This window comes from Hemitrygon akajei, chromosome 3 (genome assembly GCF_048418815.1).
Source record: "Hemitrygon akajei chromosome 3, sHemAka1.3, whole genome shotgun sequence".
Classification (NCBI taxonomy): domain Eukaryota; kingdom Metazoa; phylum Chordata; class Chondrichthyes; order Myliobatiformes; family Dasyatidae; genus Hemitrygon; species Hemitrygon akajei.
Genome location: NC_133126.1, coordinates 128,153 through 149,522, shown reverse-complemented (window position 1 = coordinate 149,522; position 21,370 = coordinate 128,153). Strand labels below are relative to the sequence as shown.

The window sequence follows — 21,370 nt, the reverse complement described above, 5'->3', positions numbered from 1 at the left end:
AACATTCCACTAGCCTTCTTCACTGCCTGCTGCACTTGCTCATTCACCTTCAGTGACTGATGAACAAGGACTCCTAGCTCTCTTTGTATTTCTCCCTTACCTAACTCTACACCGTTCAGATAATAATCTGCCTTCCTGTTCTTACTCCCAAAGTGGATAACCTCACACTTATTCACATTAAACGTCATCTGCCAAGTATCTGCCCACTCACCCAGCCTATCCAAGTCACCCTGAATTCTCCTAACATCCTCATCACATGTCACACTGCCACCCAGCTTAGTATCATCAGCAAACTTGCTGATGTTATTCTCAATGCCTTCATCTAAATCGTTGATGTAAATCGTAAACAGCTGTGGTCCCAATACCGAGCCCTGTGGCACCCCACTAGTCACCACCTGCCATTCTGAGAAACACCCATTCACCGCTACCCTTTGTTTTCTATCTGCCAACCAGTTTTCTATCCATGTCAATATCTTCCCCCCAATGCCATGAGCTCTGATTTTACCCACCAATCTCCTATGTGGGACCTTATCAAATGCCTTCTGAAAATCGAGGTACACTACATCCACTGGATCTCCCTTGTCTAACTTCCTGGTTACATCCTCGAAAAACTCCAATAGATTAGTCAAACTTGATTTGCCCTTGGTAAATCCATGCTGGCTCAGTCCAATCCTATCACTGCTATCTAGATATGCCACTATTTCATCTTTAATAATGGACTCTAGCATCTTCCCCACTACTGATGTTAGGCTGACAGGACGGTAGTTCTCTGTTTTCTCCCTCCCTCCTTTCTTAAAAAGTGGGATAATATTAGCCATTCTCCAATCCTCAGGAACTGATCCTGAATCTAAGGAACATTGGAAAATGATTAACAATACATCTGCAATTTCCAGGGCCACCTCCTTTAGTACCCTAGGATGCAGACCATCTGGACCTGGGGATTTGTCAGCCTTCAGTCCCATCAGTCTACTCATCACTGTTTCCTTCCTAATGTCAATCTGTTTCATTTCCTCTGTTACCCTATGTCCTTGGCCCATCCATACATCTGGGAGATTGCTTGTGTCTTCCCTAGTGAAGACAGATCTAAAGTACTTATTAAATTCTTCTGCCATTTCTCTGTTCCCCATAACAATTTCACCGAATTCATTCTTCAAGGGCCCAACATTGTTCTTAACTATCTTCTTTCTCTTCACATACCTAAAAAAGCTTTTGCTATCCTCCTTTATATTCCTGGCTAGCTTGCGTTCGTACCTCATTTTTTTCTCCCCGTATTGCCTTTTTAGTTAAGTTCTGTTGTTCCTTAAAAATTTCCTAATCGCCTTAGCTCTGTCATATTTCTTTTTTTTTAATGCTATGCAATCTCTGACTTCCTTTGTCAACCACTGTGGCCCCTTTCCCCCCTTTGAATCCTTCCTTCTCCAGGGGATGAACTGATTTTGCACCTTGTGCATTATTCCCAAGAATACCTGCCATTGCTGTTCCACTGTCTTTTCTGCTAGGATATCTGTCCAGTTAACTTTGGCCAGCTCCTCCCTCATGGCTCCATAGTCTCCTTTGTTCAACTGCAACTCTGACACCTCCGATCTGCCCTTATCCTTCTCAAATTGCAGATAAAAACTTATCATATTATGGTCACTACCTCCTAATGGCTCCTTTACTTCAAGATCGCTTATCAAATCCTGTTCATTACACAACACTAAATCCAGAATAGCCTTGTCTCTGGTCAGCTCTCGTACAAGCTGTTCCAAGAATGCATCCCGTAGGCACTCTACAAACTCCCTATCCTGGGGTCCAGCACCAACCTGATTCTCCCAGTTCACCTGCAAGTTGAAATCCCCCATAACTACTGCGACTCAGTGGGCCAAATGGCCTCGTACTGCTCTGCTCTTTTATGGTCTTTTGGTATACATGTTTATGGTTTAATGAAAATGAACTTGATGAGCTTCGCTCCCTCTGAGCATGAATAAAGTAATGGGAGTTTCTAATTTTTTCAAATAAATGATAAATTGTTTCCAGGTGCTGAACTGTCATGTACCTCATGGTCAGAAGATTTTTGAAGAGCTGATAGGTGTTGAGTGTGCCAGAGTGAATGAAGAAGAGAAACAGCTGGAAGATTTGCGATATCGATGGATTTTGTATAAAACAAAGCTCAGTGAAGCAGGAGACCTCCTGGTATGTCCTGTGGCTTAAATCACATCCAAATACTTCAAAAACTGTCACTGTTTTGATTTCTGTGTACATGATTGGACACTTGACCCTTTTGTGCAACTGGTGACTTAAAGCTTTTGTTCTCAAGCTCCATTCCCGGAGTTGAATAACTTGATTCTTTCTTGGAGGTTGAGTATCCAGTGTTTAAGGCTAATGTCTATTTGCATCTCTCTGCCATCTTGGTGCCCTGCATAGGTAAATTGTTTGACATCCAACTGTGGTTACCACAACATCAGCATTTCAAAGATGAAATGTATTGTCCTTGGTTTCTTCTTCAACTCCCACTCTGACTCATATGCACCAGCATATCAGTGTGCCTAGTGTGAAAGCTACTGTAGAACAGCACAGCACAAAAATCCTTCTGACCACCATATTGTGTTGAACCAATTAAATATGTAACAACTAATCCCTTTTGCCTACACAATGTCCATGCACTTCCATTTCTTATACATTCATTTGCCTATTTGAGAGCCTCTTAAACACCTCTGGTGTATTCACCTCCACCACCATCCCTGGCAGTGCCTTCCAGACGCCCCCACCGCTCTGTGTATATGAGGAAATACGCCATGTATATCTCCATTAGATCATCAAGACCAAAGATATAAGACCAGAATTAGGCCATTTGGCCCATCAAGTCTGCTCCGCCTTTTCATTGTGGCGATCCATTTTTCCTCTCAGCCCCCGTCTCCTGCCTTCTCCCTGTATTACTTCATGCTCTGACCAATCAAGAATCTATTATGGTTTCACTTCTGCCGTCATCAACGATGCCCTTACCCACATCTCCTCCATTTCCTGCACTTCAGCCCTCACCCCATCTTCCCGTCACCACAACAGGGACCGTGTTCCCCTTGTCCTCACCTATCACCCCACCAGCCTCCGGATCCAGCATATTATCCTCTGCAACTTCCGCCATCTTCAACAGGACCCCACCGCTAAGCACATCTTTCTCTCTCTGCTTTTCGCAGGGATTGTTCCCTCCGTGACTGCCTGGTCCACACGTCCCTCCCCACAGATCTCCCACCTGGTACTTATCCCTGCAAGCGTAAGTGCTACACCTGTCCCTACACCTCCTCTCTTACCACCATTCAGGGCCCCAAACAGTCCTTTCAGGTGAGGCAACATTTCACTTGTGAGTCTGTTGGGGTAATCTATTGCATCCGGTCCTCCTGGTGCGGCCTCCTCTACATCGACGAGACCCGACGCAGATTAGGGGACTGCTTCGTCAAACACCTACGCTCCGTCCGCCACAACAGACAGGACCTCCCGGTTGCCACCCACTTCAACTCTGCTTCACATTCCCATTCGGATATGTCCATACATGGCCTCCTCTACTGCCATGATGAGGCCAAACTCAGGTTGGAGGAGCAACACGTCATATACCGTCTGGGTAGTCTCCAGAGCCCCTTGGGATGAACATCGAATTCTCCAACTTCTGGTAATTCCCTCCCTCTCCCTTCCACCATCCCACTTTCACTCTGTCTCCTCTTCTAGCTGCCTATCACCTCTCTCATGATTCTGCCGCCTTCTACTACCCATAGTGCTTTCCCCTTAAATTCTTTCTTCACCTCTCCTGCCTATCACCTCCCTGCTTCCCCTCCCCCACCCCTTGATCTTTCCTCTGATTGGTTTTCCACCCTCCCCCTCCTTCTTCAGTCCTGACGAAGGGTTTCGGTTCGAAACGTTGACTGCTCATTTCAACAGATGCTGCCCGACCTGCTGAGTTCATCCAGCTTTTGTACGTGTTGATTTGACCACAGCATCTGCAGTGTACTTTGTTTTAAGAATCTATCAGCCTCTGCCTTAAATATACATATATAAGGGCCTGTATTGTGCTGTAGTTTTTATATGTTTCTATACATAAGGACTGTCTTTTATGCCTGCATTCAGTCTGTTCAGTAGCTGATAGTTTTTTTTTCTTTCACTGTCTATCTTGTGATTGTTTCTGCAGAGTCAAGGCCAAGATGAAGTTGAAGAATTTGGAAAGGTGATCACACTTCTTTAAATCTTCATGTTTCATTTGAATTGTGCCTTTGCAGCCAGTTTTAGTGAAATAGTTTTGTAATGCCCATGGATAGATAGGTTGAGTTTGTTTTCCTGTCATCAGGAAGATTGGTGGGGGGGGAGGTATACAAACTGTTGAAGGGTGTATGTAGGGTGAATGTTGAGAAATGTCCCTGAGCAGAAGCTTTTCTAACTACAGGCAAAGGAGATTTCAGGGGATTTGTTGGAAGAATTTCACCAAGGTATACGTGCTGCCTGATGTATGGTGGAGGCAGAGACCATCACAGAACATGTAATGGTCCTATTACAGGAAAAGACCTCCGGCCCAAGGTGACTACATGGCCATAATACCAATCCAAACTAATCCCGTCTCCCTGCACGTGGTTGAAATTCCTCATTCCCTGTTTATCTAATGCCTCTTCTGTGCTGCTGTCATATCTGCTTTCACCACTTCCCCTGGCATTAGGGTGTTTCCCCTGTGTTTCAAGCAGCTACCATTCTCTGTGTTGTATATTTGCCTCACAAATCTCTTTCAAACTTTTTCCTCTCACACTGAGCCTATGTCAAAAGACCATAAGATACAGGAGCAGAATTAGGCCATTCGGCCTATTGAGTCTGCTCCACCATTCCATCATGGCTGATCCCAGATCCCACTCAACCCTAACCCTAACCCTAACCCTAACCCTAACCCTAACCCTAATGCCCTGACCAATTAGGAAATGATCAACTTCCGCCTTAAATATATACGTGGACCTGGCATCCACCGCAAAATATTTCACAGATTTACTACTCTGGCTAAAAAAATTCTTCCTTGCCTCTGTTCTAAAGGGTTGCCCCTTAATTTTGAGGCTGTGCCTTCTAGTTCTGGATACCCTCATCATAAGGAACTTCCTCTCCACATCCACCTTATCTAGTCCTTTCAAATTTCGTTAGGTTTCAATGAGATGAAAGCGGCCAGTGAGTGAGTGGGCCAGTGAAGGAGTGGAGATTTGAGGCTTTGACTCGAGAGGCTTCGACGAGAAGAGGCGGAGGACAAGTTTGTTCCCAGTTAGTCTTTACAATGCCTCCTGAAACAGTGACGTGCTTCTCCTGTGAGATGTGGCAGTCTTGGGGGAACTCCCCTCTCCCGCAATCACATCTGCCAGAAGTGCATGCAGCTGGGCGATCTGGATGACCTTCGACTCATAAGGGAGAATGAGGAGTCATAGATGAGAGCTACAGGGAGGTAGTCACACCTAGGCTGCCGGAAGCAGGTTGTTAGGTGACAGTCAGAGGGGGGAAAACGAAGGTGAGTCGACAGGTAGTGCAGAGCACCCCTGTAGCCATTCCCCTGAATAATAAGTTTACCATCCTGGATACTGTTGGCGAGGACAACTGACCAGGTGTGAGGCACGGTGGCAGGGCCTCTGGCACTGAGTCTGACCCTGTGGTGCAGAAGGATGGGACGGAGAAGAGGAGAGCTGTCGTCATTGGAGACTCGATAGTCAGGGGAGCAGACAGGCAATTTTGTGGATGTGAGAAGGACACCGGCATGGTTTGTTGCCTCCCGGGTGCCAGGGTCCGACCGGGTGTATGACATCCTGGTACGAGAGGAAAGCAACCAGAAGTCATGATACATGTTGGTACCAATGACATAGGCAGGAAGAGGGATGAGGTCCTGAAGTGTGAGTTTCGGGAACTAGGCAGAAGGCTGAAGAACAGGACCTCAAGGGTGGTGTTCTCAGGATTGCTGCCAGTGCTATGTGATAGTGATGGTAAGAATTGGAGGAGATGGCAGCTGAATGCGTGGCTGAGGATTTGGTGCAGTGGGCAGGGTTTTAGATTTTTGGATCATTGGGATCTCTTCTGGGGAAGGTGGGTCCTGTACAGATTGGATGGGTTGCACCTGAACTCGAGGGGGAGCAATATCCTTGCAGGTAGATTTGCTAGCATGGTTCGGGAGGGTTTAAACTAATTTGCAAGGGGGATGTGACCCGGAGTGATAGAGCAGTGAAAGAAGTGCATGGAGTAAAGCCAGATCTAACATATAGAGAGGCTTTGAGGAAAGAGAAGGGTGAAAAGGGTGTAAAGGTAGTAAGGTAGAAGGGTTAAAGTGTGTGTACTTCAATGCAAGAAGCATCAGGAACAAAGGTGATGAACTGAGAGCTTGAATATATACATGGAATTATAATGTAGTGGCCATTACAGAGACTTGGCTGGCACCAGGGCAGGAATGGATTCTCAATATTCCTGGATTTCAGTGCTTTAAAAGGGATAGCGAGGGGGGGGGGGGGAGGGCAGGAGGGGTGGCATTACTGGTCAGGGATAAAATTACAGCTACAGAAAGGGTGGGTAATGTAGCAGGATCCTCTTTTGAGTCAGTATGGGTGGAAGTCAGGAACAGGAAGGGAGCAGTTACTCTACTGGGGGTATTCTATAGGCCCCCTGGTAGCCTCAGAGATACTGAGGAGCAGATTGGGAGGCAAATTTTGGAAAGGTGCAAAAATAACAGGGTTGTTATCGTGGGTGACTTTAACTTCCCTAATATTAGTTCCAAGGGTTTAGATGGTGCAGAGTTTAAGTGTGTCCAGGATGGATTCCTGTCACAGTATGTTGACAGGCCGACTAGGGGGAATGCCATAATAGATCTAGTATGAGGTAACAAACCGGGTCAGGTCACAGATCTGTCAGTGGGTGAGCATCTGGGGGACAGTGATCACCGCTCCCTGGCATTTAGCATTATCGTGGTAGAATCAGAGAGGACAGGAAAATTTTTAATTGGGGAAGGGCAAATTATGAGGCTATAAGGCTAGAACTTGCAGGTGTGAATTGGGATGATGTTTTTTCAGGGAGATGTACTATGGACATGTGGTCGATGTTTAAGGATCTCTTGCAGGATGTTAGGGATAAATTTGTCCCGGTGAGGAAGATAAAGAATGGTGGGGTGAAGGAACCATGGGTGACGTGAGGTGGAAAATCTAGTCAGGTGGAAGAAGGCAGCATACATGAGGTTTAGGAAGCAAGGATCAGATGGGTCTAATGAGGAATATAGGGTAGCAAGAAAGGAGCTTAAGGGGCTGAGAAGAGCAAGAAGGGGGGTATGAGAAGGCCTTGGCGAGTAGGGTAAAGGAAAACCCCAAGGCATTCTTCAATTATGTGAAGAACAAAAGGATGACAGGAGTGAAGGTAGGACCAATTAGAGATAAAAGTGGGAAGATGTGCCTGGAGGCTGTGAAAGTGAGCGAGGTCCCCAATGAATGCTTCTCTTCGGTTTTCACCAATGAGAGGGAACTTGATGACGGTGAGGACAATATGAGTGAGGTTGATGTTCTGGAGCATGTTGATATTAAGGGAGAGGAGGTGTTGGAGTTGTTAAAATACATTAGGACGGATAAGTCCCCGGGGCCTGACGGAATATTCCCCAGGCTGCTCCACAGGGTGAGGGAAGAGATTGCTAAGCCTCTGGCTAGGATCTTTATGTCCTTGTTATCCACGGGAATGGTACCGGAGGATTGGAGGGAGGCGAATGTTGTCCCCTTGTTCAAAAAAGGTAGTGGGGATAGTCCGGGTAATTATAGACCAGTGAGCCTTACGTCTGTGGTGGGAAAGCTGTTGGAAAAGATTCTTAGAGATAAGATCTGTGGGCATTTAGAGAATCATGGTGTGATCAGGGACAGTCATCATGGCTTTGTGAAGGGCAGATCGTGTCTCACAAGCCTGATAGAGTTCTTTGAGGAGGTGACCAGGCATATAGATGAGGGTAGTGCAGTGGATGTAATCTACATGGATTTTAATAAGGCATTTGACAAGGTTCCACACGGTAGGTTTATTCAGAAAGTCAGAAGGCATGGGATCCAGGGAAGTTTGGCCAGGTGGATTCAGAATTGGCTTGCCTGCAGAAGGCAGAGGGTCGTGGTGGAGGGAGTACATTCATATTGGAGGGTTATGACTAGTGGTGTCCCACAAGGATCTGTTCTGGGACCTCTACTTTTCGTGATTTTAATTAACGACCTGGATGTGGGGGTAGAAGGCAAATTTGCAGACGACACAAAGGTTGGTGGTGTTGTAGATAATGTAGAGGATTGTCGAAGATTGCAGAGAGACATTGATAGGATGCAGAAGTGGGCTGAGAAGTGGCAGATGGAGTTCAACCTGGAGAAGTGTGAGGTGGTACACTTTGGAAGGACGAACTCCAAGGCAGAGTATAAAGTAAATGGCAGGACACTTGGTAGTGTGGAGGAGCAGAGGGATCTGGGGGTACATGTCCACAGATCCCTGAAAGTTGCCTCACGGGTAGATAGGGTAGTTAAGAAAGCTTATGGGGTGTTGGCTTTCATAAGTCGAGGGACAGAGTGTAAGAGACGCGATGTAATTATGCAGCTCTATGAAACTCTGGTTAGGCCACACTTGGAGTACTGCATCCATTTCTGGTCGCCTCACTATAGGAAGGATGTGGAAGCATTGGAAAGGGTACAGAGGAGATCTACCAGGATGCTGCCTGGTTTAGAGAGTATGGATTATGATCAGAGATTAAGGGAGCTAGGGCTTTACTCTTTGGAGAGAAGGAAGATGAGAGGAGACATGATAGAGGTGTACAAGATATTAAGAGGAATAGACAGAGTGGACAGCCAGCGCCTCTTCCCCAGGGCACCACAGCTCGGTACAAGAGGACATGGCTTTAAGGTAAAGGGAGGGAAGTTCAAGGGGGATATTAGAGGAAGGTTTTTCACTCAGGGAGTGGTTTGTGCGTGGAATATACTGCCTGAGACAGTGGTGGAGGCAGATACACTAGTGAAGTTTAAGAGACTACTAGACAGGTATATGGAGGAATTTAAGGTGGGGGGTTATACGGGAAGCAGGGTTTGAGGGTTGGCACAACATTGTGGGCCGACGGGCCTGTAATGTACCGTACTATTCTATGTTCTATGAGATCCCCCCGCATTCTTCTAAATTCCAATGAATACAGGCCCAAAGCTGCCAAACACTCCTCATATATTAACCCCCTCATTCCCGAATCATCCACACAAACATGCTCTGGACTCTCTCCAATGACAACATGTCCTTTCTAAGATATGGGGCCCAAAACTGTTGACAATACACTAAGTGGACTGACCAGTGTCTTAAAAGCCTCAGCACTATCTCCTTGCTTTTATATTCTATTTCCCTTGAAATAAATGCCGGTATTGCATTTGCCTCCTATACCACAGACTCAACCTGTAAATTAACCTTCTGGGTTTCTTGCACAAGAACTCCCAAGTACCTCTGCACTTCTAATGTATGAACCTTCTCCCCATTTAGATAATCGTCCGCACTTTTGTTCCTTTTACCAAAATGCATTATTCTACACTTATGAACACCGTATTCCATCTGCCACTATTTGGCCCGTTCTTCCAAGTCCTGCTGTGATTGCATTGCTTCCTCAGCACAACCTACCCTCCACCTATCTTCGTATCATCCCCAAACTTTGCCCCAAAGCTAGCAATTCCATTATCTAAATCAAGGTCATGCACTTTGGTAGTAAAAATAAATGTGCAGACTATTTTCTAAACGGGGAGAAAATCCAAAAATCTCAAGTCAAGTCAAGTCACTTTTATTGTCATTTCGACCATAACTGCTGGTACAGTACATAGTAAAAAATGAGACAACGTTTTTCAGGACCATGGTGTTACATGACACAGTACAAAAACTAGACTGAACTACGTAAAAAACAACACAGAGAGAAAAAAAACACACAACAACTACACTAGACTACAGACCTACCCAGGACTGCATAAAGTGCACAAAACAGTGCAGGCATTACAATAAATAATAAACAGGACAATAGGGCAGTAAGGTGTCAGTCCAGGCTCTGGATATTGAGGAGTTTGATAGCTTGCGGGAAGAAACTGTTACATAGTCTGGTCATGAGAGCCCGAATGCTTCAGTGCCTTTTCCCAGACGGCAGGAGGGAGAAGAGATTGTATGAGGGGTGTGTGGGGTCCTTCATAATGCTGTTTGCTTTGCAGATGCAGCATGTAGTGTAAATGTCCGTGATGGCGGGGAGAGAGACCCCGATGATCTCAGCTGACCTCACTATCCGCTGCAGGGTTTTGCGATCTGAGATGGTGCAATTTCCGAACCAGGGAGTGATGCAGCTGCTCAGGATGCTCTCAATACACCCCTTGTAGAATGTGATGAGGATGGGGGGGCGGTGGGAGATGGACTTTCCTCAGCCTTTGCAGGAAGTAGAGATGCTGCTGGGCTTTCTTTGCTATGGAGCTGGTGTTGAGGGACCAGATGAGATTCTCCGTCAGGTGAACACCAAGAAATTTGGTGCTCTTATCTCTACCGAGGGGCCGTCAATGTTCAGCGGGGAGTGGTCGCTCCATGCCCTCCTGAAGTCAACAAACATCTCTTTTGTTTTGTTCACATTCAGAGACAGATTTTTGGCTCTGCACCAGTCCGTTAACCGCTGCCCCTCCTCCCTGTAAGCTGACTCGTTGTTCTTGCTGATGAGACCCACCACAGTCATGTCATCAGCGAACTTGATGATGTGGTTCGAGCTGTGTGTTGCAGCACAGTCGTGGGTCAGCAGAGTGAACAGCAGTGGACTGAGCACACAGCCCTGGGGAGCCCCTGTGCTTATTGTGATGGTGTAGAGATGCTGCTCCTGATCCGGACTGACTGTCTCCCAGTCAGAAAATCTGGGATCCAGTTGCAGAGGGAGGTGTTCAGGCCCAGTAGGCTCAGCTTTCCAATCAGTTTCTGAGGGATGCAAAGGGACTTGGGAATCATTGCGCAGAACACCCTGAAGGTTGACTTGCAGGTCGAGTCAGTGGTGAGGAAGGCAAATGCCATGTTAGCATTCACTTCAAGAGATTTAGAATACAAGAGCAAGGATGTGATGCTGAGGCTTTATAAGGCACTGGTGAGGCCACACCTTGAGTATTGTGAACAATTTTGGGCCCCTCTTCTTAGAAAAGATGTGCTGGCATTGGAGAGGGTCCAGAGGAGGTTCACAAGGATGATTCCAGGAATGAAAGGGTTATCATAGAAGGAACATTTGATGGCTCTTGAATCTGTACTCACTGGAAATCAGAAGGATGAGGGAGGATCTTACTGAAACCTTTCGGATATTGAAAGGCCTAGGCAGAGTAGATGTAAAAAAGGATGTTTTCCATGGTGGGAGAGTCTAGGACAAGAGGGCACAGCCTCAGGACAGAGGGGCACCCTTTCCAAACAGAGATGCAGAGAACTTTTCTTAGCCAAAGGATGGTGAATTTGTGGAATTTGTTGCCACATGCAGCTGTGTAGGCCCGGTTTTTGGGTGTATTTAAGGCAGAGATTGATAGGTTCTTGATTGGACATGGCATCAAAGATTACGGGGAGAAGGCCAGGAACTGGGGGTTGAGGAGGAGAATAAAAAGGATCAGCTTGAATTGTGGAGCAGACCCGATGGGCTAGATGGCTGAATTCTGCTTCTATGTCTTACGGCCTAAATCATTGACAAACAATGCAAAAAGTGCAGTCCCAATACAGACCACTAGTCACTGGCAGCCAACCAGAAAAGGCCCCTTTTTCCCCCACTCACTGCCTCCTGCCTGTCAGCAATTCAGCTATCCACGTCAGTATCTTTCTGTATCACCATAAGTTATCATCTTGATATTCACTGCCGCTCCTTTGTCCACCCTGCCTGTTACTTCCTCGAAGAATTCTTAACAGATTTGTCAGGCAAGATTTTTCTTGACAGAAACTATGCTGACTTTGACTTATTTTATCATTAGCTTCCAAGTACCTCGAAACCTCATGCCTAATAAAGGTTTAACCTAATAGACTCCCAACACTACTGTTTAACACTTTCCCAACCACTGAGGATTTATAGGCTAACTGGCCTTCCTCCCTTCTTAAAGAGTTGAGTGACATTTGCAATCTTCCAGTCCTCTGGGAGCATGCCAGAATCAAGTGTTTTTTGAAAGATCATGACCAATGCATCTGTTATCTCTCTCAGGACTCTGGGATGTAGTCCATCTGGTCCGGGTGACTTATCCACCTTGAGACCTTTGACTATGACTAGCACTCTTTCCTTTATAATAGCAATGGCACTCATTCCTGTTCCCTGACACTCACTTCTGGCATATTGTTAGTGCCTTCCCCAGTACCCAGTAAGTTCATCTCACTAAAGAGAAAATCTGCAGATGCTGGAAATCCAAGCAACACACACAAAATGCTGGAGGAACTCAGCAGGCCTGGCAGCATCTAAGAAAAGAGTACAGTCAACATTTCGGCCCAAAACCCTTTGGCAGAAACTAAGTTCATCTGCCATTTCTTTGTCCCTATTACCACCTCACCTGCATTATTTTCCAGTGGTTCATTATGAACTCTCATCTCCATTTTACTCTTCCTGTATCTGAAAAATCTTTTGGTATCTTGCTTTATATTATTGGCTAGTCTGCCCTCATATTTCATCTTTTCCCTTCTTATAGCTTTTTTAGTTGCCCTTTGTTGGATTTTAAAAGCTTCCCAATCAACCAGCTTCCTACACATTTTTGCTACATTATATGCCCTTTCCTTGGCTTTTATGCAGTCCTTAACTTCCTTGTCAACCACAGTTGCCTACCCTGCCATTTGAGAACTTATTCCTCTGTGGGTGATAATTTCTTTATAGGGCCCCTACCCCCTCCTTCTTCAGTCCTGACCGAGGGTCTCGGCCCGAAATTTTGACTGCTCGTTACCACGGATGCTGCCCAACCTGCTGAGTTCCTCCAGCTTGTTTGTACGTGTTGATCTATCCTGCGTCTTGTGAACTATTCCTAGAAACTTCAGCCATCTCTGCTCTACCATCATACCCCACCAGTATACTCCTCCAATCCACCTGGACAAGCTCCTCTCTCTTCCCTCTAGAATTCACTTTATTCCATTGTGTTACAAATACCTTTGAGTTATGCTTCTCCCTCTCAAACTGCAGTATTAATTCTATCATATAATGATCTCTGCCTCCACAGATTTCCTTTATGTTAAGCTCCCTATTAAGATCTGGCTTATTACACAACACCCAATCGAAGACAGCCTTTCCCTGAGTAGGCTCAAGCACAAGCTGCTCTAAAAAGCAGCTCATAGGCATTCAACAAATTCACTCTCTTGCAATAGTCGCCGACCTGATTTTCCAATCTCCTTGCATATTGAAGTTCCCCCATTACAATTGTGTCATTACCCTTATTACATACCTTTTATAGCCTCCCTTTGCAATCTCAAACCCACTTCTTGGCTACTATTTGGAGGCCTAAATATGATTCCCATAATGATTTTTTTTTACCTTTGTGATTTTTTAAAACTCCATCCACAAAGATTCACCTATATCACCTCTTTATAAAAGTGTACCGTAGATTCCAGATTATAAGCCGCTACTTTTTTCCCACATTTTGAACAGCTTTGAACTCTGCGGCCTTTAATCCAGAGCGGCTAATACATGGTTTTTTTTCATGCCGCCTCGTAAACATTTTGCCTCGTAACAGTAGACCAATAAAATTGATGAGTAGTTCACAGAGGTCCAATGAAATTGTACGATAAATCAAGCGCACTTTCACAATTAAATTATTGTAAATCAGTCATTTGTACTCACCCTCATCAACATGGAAAATACTCGAAGAAAAGCAAGACCCGAGCGCGTCAGACCCGATTAGACCCGATCGCGTTACGCAAGCACGTCAGACCCGATTAGACCCGATCGCGTTACGCAAGCGCGTCAGACCCGATTAGACCCGATCGCGTCAGACCCGAGCGCATTAGACCCGATCGCGTTACGCAAGCGCGTCAGACCCGATTAGACCCGATCGCGTTACGCAAGCGCGTCAGACCCGAGCGCATCAGACCCGATTAGACCCGATCGTGTTACGCAAGCGCGTCAGACCCGATTAGACCCGATCGCGTTACGCAAGCGCGTCAGACCCGATTAGACCCGATCGCGTTACGCAAGTGCGTCAGACCCGAGCGAAAACGCTGCTTTTAAGTTAAAGTCGATCAATAACATTTCCTGGTAGGCTGCAGTATATATATTTTTACCAGTCGCTAGGAGATATTGGAATGTTGTTCGTGCTGTTCAGTAAAAAAGTATATGCAACGTAATTTGTGTTACCGATACGTATGTATATTTAAAAGTAGCGGTGCGGCCTAAAATCCGGTGCGGCCTTTACAATTAAAAAATTGATTTTATTTCTAAAATTAGAGCCAGCGGCTTTTAATCAGGTGCGCTCTGTAGTCCGGAATCTACGGTAATTTCATCTCTTACCAATAGAGCCACACCACCTCCTATGTCTTCCTGCCTGTCCTTTCGATACAAAGTATATCCTTTGATGTTGAGCTCCCAACTATGGCCTTCTTTCAGCCACGATTCAGTGATGCCCACAACGTCATACTGACCAATCTCTATAATTGCGCCACGAGTTCGTCCGCCCTATTCCAATTGCCTCACACATTTAAACACAGCAGCTTCAGTCCTGCATTCTTTACTCTTTTGAATTTTACTTCTGTGATACAATTTAACCCTTTGCTCTGTTGGCATTTGTATCCAATCATTGGCTTGTCCTTCCTTATGTTCATGTTACATCCATCATCTACTTGTAAACCTCCTGGCTCATCCTCAGCTTTGTCATACTGGTTCCAATCCCCCTGCCATATTAGTTTAAACCACTCCCAACAGCTCTAGTAAACCTGCCTGCAAGAATGTTGTTCCCCCCTGAATTCAAGTGCAATCTGTCCCTTTTGTACAGGTCCCACCTGCCCCAGAAAAGGTTTCAATGATCCAGAAATCTGAATCCCTGCCCCCTGCTCCAATTCTTCAGCCACACATTTATTTGCCACTTCATTCTATTCCTATCCTCACAGTCACATGACACAGACAGCAATCCTGAGATCATTACCCTTGAGGTCCTGCTTTTCAGTTTCCTTCCTAACTCCCTATGTTGTTTTCTTCAGGATCTCCTCCCTTTTTCCTATATTTTTAGTAGCAATATGTACCATGACTTCTGGCTGCTCACCCTTCCTTTTCAGGATATTGTGGACATGTTCAGAAACATCATAGACCCTGGCACCTGGGAGGCAAACTAACAACCGTGTTTCCTTTTTGCCTCTACAGAATCACCTATCTGTCCCCCTAGCTATAGAATCCGCTATAACTGCTGCCATCGTCTTCAATTCCCTACCCTTCTGAGCCACAGGGTCAGACTCAGTGCCAGAGGCACAGCCGCTATTGCTTCCCACAGGTGGGTCATTCCCCCCTGTCCCCCAGCAGTACTCAAAAAGGAGTACCTATTGTTGAGGGAGACAGCCACAGGGGTGCTCTTCACTATCTGATGTTCTCCCCCTTTCTCCTGACAGTCACTCATTTATCTGTCTCCTGAAGCCTTTGGGTGACTACCTCCCTGTAGCTCCTGTCTATCTCTGCCTCACTTTCCCTAACAAGAAGGTCATCGAGCTGCAGCTCTAGTTCCCTAACACTATTTCTAAGGAGCTGCATCTTGATGCACCTGGCACAGATGTGGCCATGAGGGAGGCTGGGAGTCTCTTAGAAATCCCACATCTGAAACCCAGAACAGAACCCTGGCTTTGTAGACATACCCTCTATTGTCTCTAGAGTTTAATAAAAAATAAGGAATGAACTTACCTAGCCTCCCCCTGTTCTCACGGAAGCCTTCTTGAGCCAAAACCTTCCTACTCTGACTTAGGATACTACAACGACAACGGCCGCTCCCACGATAACTGCTTTGCTAGGCGTTACCTCTCTTTTATGAGAATGGGTTTTTAAAAGCTCTTTGTCAGACCTGCATGGGGATGCCCTCTAGTATTTGACATTTCCACACTGGAGAAAAAGATTGTTTGCCCTATGTGTAATAATTTTATATGCTAGCAGGTCTTCTCAGTCTCTTATGTTCCAAAGAAGCCAGTCCAAGTTGTTCTATCTTCTCTTTGTAGCGAAAACATTCTTCAAATGAGCTTTGAAATACCATGGCTTATAAGGCTGATGCTGTGTACTCACAGATGGATTTTGTACAGATAAAATTTTGGAAATCTTGACTAACATATTTAAAGTTCAAGAGGAACTGAACAGGTCAGGCAGCATTTATGAAGGGAATAAAACAGTTCAAGTTTTTGGGCCAAGACCCTTTGACTGGGAAGAAAGGGGGCAGAAGCCAGAATAAGAAGGTGGGAGAGGGGAAGGAGTATAAGCTGGCAGGTGATAAGTGAGACCAGGTGAGGGGGAAGTTAGGTAGGTGGAGGAGGGGTGATGAGCTCCTGAAGAAGAAAAAATCTAATAGAAGAGGAAAATGGACAATGGAATCAAGGGAGGAGGAGGGGAACTGGAGAGAGATGATGAGGTCAAGGTAAGAGAAGAGAAGGGAGTGAGAAGGTAACCAGAATGGGGAATAGTAAAAGAGAAATGGGAAGGTAGAGAAACAGTGGTGAGCAATGAACATGTTAGAGAAATCAATGTAAATGCCATCAGGTTGGAGGCTGAAGAGGCAGCAGTGCACAGACTTGTCAGAATGGGAGTACTTAGTCAAATTAAAATAGATGGCACCAGGAGATTCAGGCTATTGTAGTGTAAGCCTATCTCTAATGTCTGCTTCCGTGTTGTATGGCCATATCTCTCCAATTAGAGATGCTTATTGAATGTGAAGACTAGTGGGGTGGAGAGTGAGGGCAAGTGGATTTTTGTTTTTTGTGCAGATGGAGGATTTCAGAAGAGAGAAAGTCACAGTTAAATGAAAAGAAAGACATCTGTACAGTTTTGGTCTGTATCCAGGCTAGATGGGATGGGCCAAAGGTCTTTTTTCCATGTTGCAGTTCTCAGTGACTATCTGTGAAGTATTCGTGTGTATTATGTCATTGGTGCAGATCTGTTGTTGACTTGTTCATTGAATCACGATTAGGAAAATAAGCCTTGTGCTAAATATTAGGAAATTAAATGTCATCTTCCTGCCTCCTCCCACCACATGGCATTGAACTTAGAGTGTAAAAGCCTAGATTATGTGAACCCTTTCCGTATTTTGGGAGCTATTGTTACTCTGATGCATTAGTATGACCTTTAGCCATTGAGGAAAGAAATGTTTGGGAACCCATGGTGTCTGACTACCTGAAATGAAGGAGCATCAAGGAAGACAAGGAGGTCTCCCCATTTCATGCTCAGGAGCATGAACAGTGGAAAGTTTGCACTGCCTCCAAAATTACCCACTGGCTGCATCAACCACCAGCAACTTCACGTGCAGCAGACCAATGGAAGACTATCAGGGCCTCAGCAATTCCCTTCCTCTTTCCTGAGCAGCCAGTGAATAGCATCATAAAGCATGAGTGACCCCTTTTGGCCTAACTTACTGGCCTTGATTTTTGCTCATCCCATCTGTTGCATTAGACTCATATCTCTCTACACTTTATCTAGGTACCTGTACAAATGTTTTCTAACTCCAGCTGACCTTAAGCTCGCCATTCCCACACAAGGGCCATAGCCAACACTGCAGTTGCAGGTTCCAGCTGAAGGTGCATGCTATCCCATTTAGAATATACTGTAATTCCTTCATTGTTTCTGGGTTTAAATCCTGGAACTCTCACCCAGCACCACTGTGGGGAACCCTCACCAGAAGAACAAAAGTGGTTCAACAGCTTCAATGATAGGGAGAGATGCACAATTAGTGTTGAATGTGCAGGTAACACACAGATGTATTGCATGTTCTTTAGTTTTGATGAATCAAGCTTTGTGTGTGCTTGGTGTTAAGCAGATACTTTAATACACACCTGTATTTCATGTGAAACCTGTGGATTTTGATTTGTTGGAGATCTGTTTTGATTTGATTGATCTGCTTGTTTTCTTAATTTATTAATTTTTTGACATTTCTATTGCTGTGAAATAAAACGTTGTGTTTGTTATCCCATCCACTCGTACTGCTGCAGCTTGGTACTGTGAATGCAACATTAGGCATTAAAGGTTCTATTGATATAAGGTACCAGATAACCTATCAGAAATGACTACTGATTTACTTCAATATTTTTCCCATGTGTAGCTGGAAACAAATATTTAATATGCTATGAAGACCAACATTTTAAAGCCTGATAATTGATTATGCAAAGCAAAACCATGTTAAAATGCCTGTGTTTCAGTGTGGAATGGAAGGTTGAGCATTATAACCAGTTTTGCTTCTTATTTCCCTGCAGCTTTCGGGAGGGATTTGCCACTACCTTTCTCGTGCCTGTTGTGCTGCACTCCCTCTTCAATTGCTCTTGCTGTTTTTATTGCTGCTCGCTTTCCTCCTGCCTCTCATCGAGGAACAGGACAGCTGCAGCGTGGTCAACAACTTTGCACGGTCGTTCTACCTGACGCTGCGATATCAGGGTCCACCTCCAACGTAGCCAGATGTGTTCTCATTCCTTAGCACATCCAGTGCAAGCAGCTCCCTCATCTCACTCTGAACGCTGTATCCAATATAGCCAGCCTATAACTGACTGGTGTCCGTTTCATCAGATATGCTGCAAAATTTACTCCATTTTCTTGTCGTCCTCATTGTAACAAAACAGTATTCATCTCTTATGCCTGACAGTATGTGGCAGAAGATTTTTTTAAAATGCTGAAGCAGTGAGATAATAAGATCTGCTTTGCTTAACATTCATTAATGATATTTAGCTCATATTTCTCGTACAATAACATTGGATTATTTTATAAACTTTTTTAAAATTTATAAGCTAAAAATAATTTATTAGGAAGGATGTTTAATCATGTTGAAGTTTCAGGCTAATATTTGAGATTGTGATCCTCACCTTATATTGAAACAATGAGGCCTGATTTTTATTTGTAGAATTTTAAGGAGTGTATCCTCATGAATTTTGTGGGTTTTTTTGTTTATTATTGGCCAGAAAAGCATATGTCTGTTAAAATTGAAGTTTTCTCAACTGCAGAGCAGTTGTGTAAATCAGAAATGATGAGATAAATGATAAGTTCAGTTATAAATGATACTGTCAATTATAGACAATAGACAATAGGTGCAGAAGTAGACCATTCGGCCCTTCGAGCCTGCAACGCCATTTTGAGATAATGGCTGATCATCTACTATCAATACCCGGTTCCTGCCTTGTCCCCATATCCCTTGATTCCCCTATCCATAAGATACCTATCTAGCTCCTTCTTGAAAGCATCCAGAAAATTGGCCTCCACTGCCTTCCGAGGCAGTGCATTCCGGACCCCCACAACTCTCTGGGAGAAGAAGTTTTTCCTTAACTCTGTCCTAAATGACCTACCCCTTATTCTCAAACCATGCCCTCTGGTACTGGACTCTCCCAGCATCTGGAACATATTTTCTGCCTCTATCTTGTCCAATCCCTTAATAATCTTATATGTTGCAATCAGATCCCCTCTTAATCTCCTTAATTCCAGCGTGTACAAGCCCAGTCTCTCTAACCTCTCTGCGTAAGACAGTCCGGAATTAACCTCGTGAATCTACACGGCACTTCCTCTACAGCCAGGATGTCCTTCCTTAACCCTGGAGACCAAAACTGTACACAATACTCCAGGTGTGGTCTCACCAGGGCCCTGTACAAATGCAAAAGGATTTCCTTGCTCTTGTACTCAATTCCCTTTGTAATAAAGGCCAGCATTTCAGTAGCCTTCTTCACTGCCTGCTGCACTTGCTCATTCACCTTCAGTGACTGATGAACAAGGACTCCTAGATCTCTTTGTATTTCTCCCTTACCTAACTCTACACCGTTCAAATAATAATCTGCCTTCCTGTTCTTACTCCCGAAGTGGATAACCTCACACTTATTCACATTAAACATCATTTGCCAAGTATCTGCCCACTCACCCAGCCTATCCAAGTCACCCTGAATTCTCCTAACATCTTCATCACATGTCACACTGCCACCCAGTTTAGTATCATCAGCAAACTTGCTGAAGTTATTCTCAATGCCGTCATCTAAATCGTTGATGTAAATCGTAAACAGCTGTGGTCCCAATACCGAGCCCTGTGGCACCCCACTAGTCACCACCTGCCATTCCGAGAAACACCCATTCACCGTTACCCTTTGCGTTCTATCTGCCAACCAGTTTTCTATCCGTCAATGTCTTCCCCCCAATGCCATGAGCTTTGATTTTACCCACCAATCTCCTATGTGGGGCCTTATCAAATGCCTTCTGAAAATATGGTTAATGTTTGGCCACCTCATTGTTGTCACTTCCAAAGACTTTAAATTAATTATTTAGAATCTCACAGAAGAAACGATTGTTCAGCCTGTCTTACTTGGGTAAAAATTTGAAGGAGCTTCACAATTACAGTAGCTCCAGTCCCCTGAAATTAAGACCATAAGACATAGGAGCTGAATTAGGCCATTTGGTTCATCAAGTTTGCTCCATCATGGCTGGTTTCTTTCCAAACAATTTCTCTCTGTTATTACTGATCAGTTTTCATTCCTCTCAAACAGATTTCAGGTTGTAATGGAACTGATTAACTTGAGAATAAAGAATTATCAGTTAACTGGAATCCACTGACTAAAAGGTGGCAAATTAGTTTCAGTAACTTGAAGTAGAATTGGACTTGCATTTGAGGTGAAAAAATTGCAGGACTGCAGAGAAGAAGTTAAAAAATGGGATTGATTTGGAATGCTCTTGAATAGAAAAAAACAAAGTCAAAAGCATAATTTATTGTCATCTGCGCAGGGGCAATGAAAAACTTACTTGCAGCAGCATTGTAGGTACATAGAATCAGACTTGTGTAACCTGAAATGTAATGTTTTTATATTAACATTTCTATAATATAGTGACTGAACTTTATGGAAATTTGTTATTGATTACTTGTGAATGAATGAATATTCAAAATCATAGTTAATCATTCTCTACTTAAAAGAGAATGAAGCAGTAGAATAGCAGTTGGCAGTTAGCCTCTTGCTATTACAGCACCAGCGATCCAGGTTAAATTCAGCTGCTATCTTAAGGAGTTTGTACATCTCCCTGTGATCACATGGGTTTCTTCTCGAAGCTCTGGTTTCCTCCCACATTCCAGAGACATATGATTAATTGGTCACATGGGTGTAATTGGGTGGCTTGGGCTGGAAGGACCTGCTACCATGCTATATCTCTAAATAAAAACCAAGTTATTTGAGACACCAGCCAGGCTGGTTTCTATTTTGCACCATCTCCAAAGCCTCCACATCCTTCCTGTAATGGGGT

The 21,370-nt window shown here is 44.6% G+C and overlaps 1 protein-coding gene across 2 annotated transcripts in view; it reads left to right on the top strand.

Annotated features, from left to right (window-relative positions):
* Positions 1-20,974, top strand: part of syne3 (spectrin repeat containing, nuclear envelope family member 3) — a 154,207-nt gene extending 133,233 nt beyond the window's left edge. For both annotated transcript variants that reach the window (XM_073039109.1, XM_073039111.1), the window contains 3 exons: positions 2,017-2,172; positions 4,157-4,192; positions 18,370-20,974. In XM_073039109.1, the coding sequence (XP_072895210.1) occupies positions 2,017-2,172; positions 4,157-4,192; positions 18,370-18,564 (387 nt within the window). In that variant the 3' untranslated portion in view covers positions 18,565-20,974. The remainder of the gene's footprint in view (positions 1-2,016; positions 2,173-4,156; positions 4,193-18,369) is intronic.
* Positions 20,975-21,370: the final 396 nt, after the last annotated feature.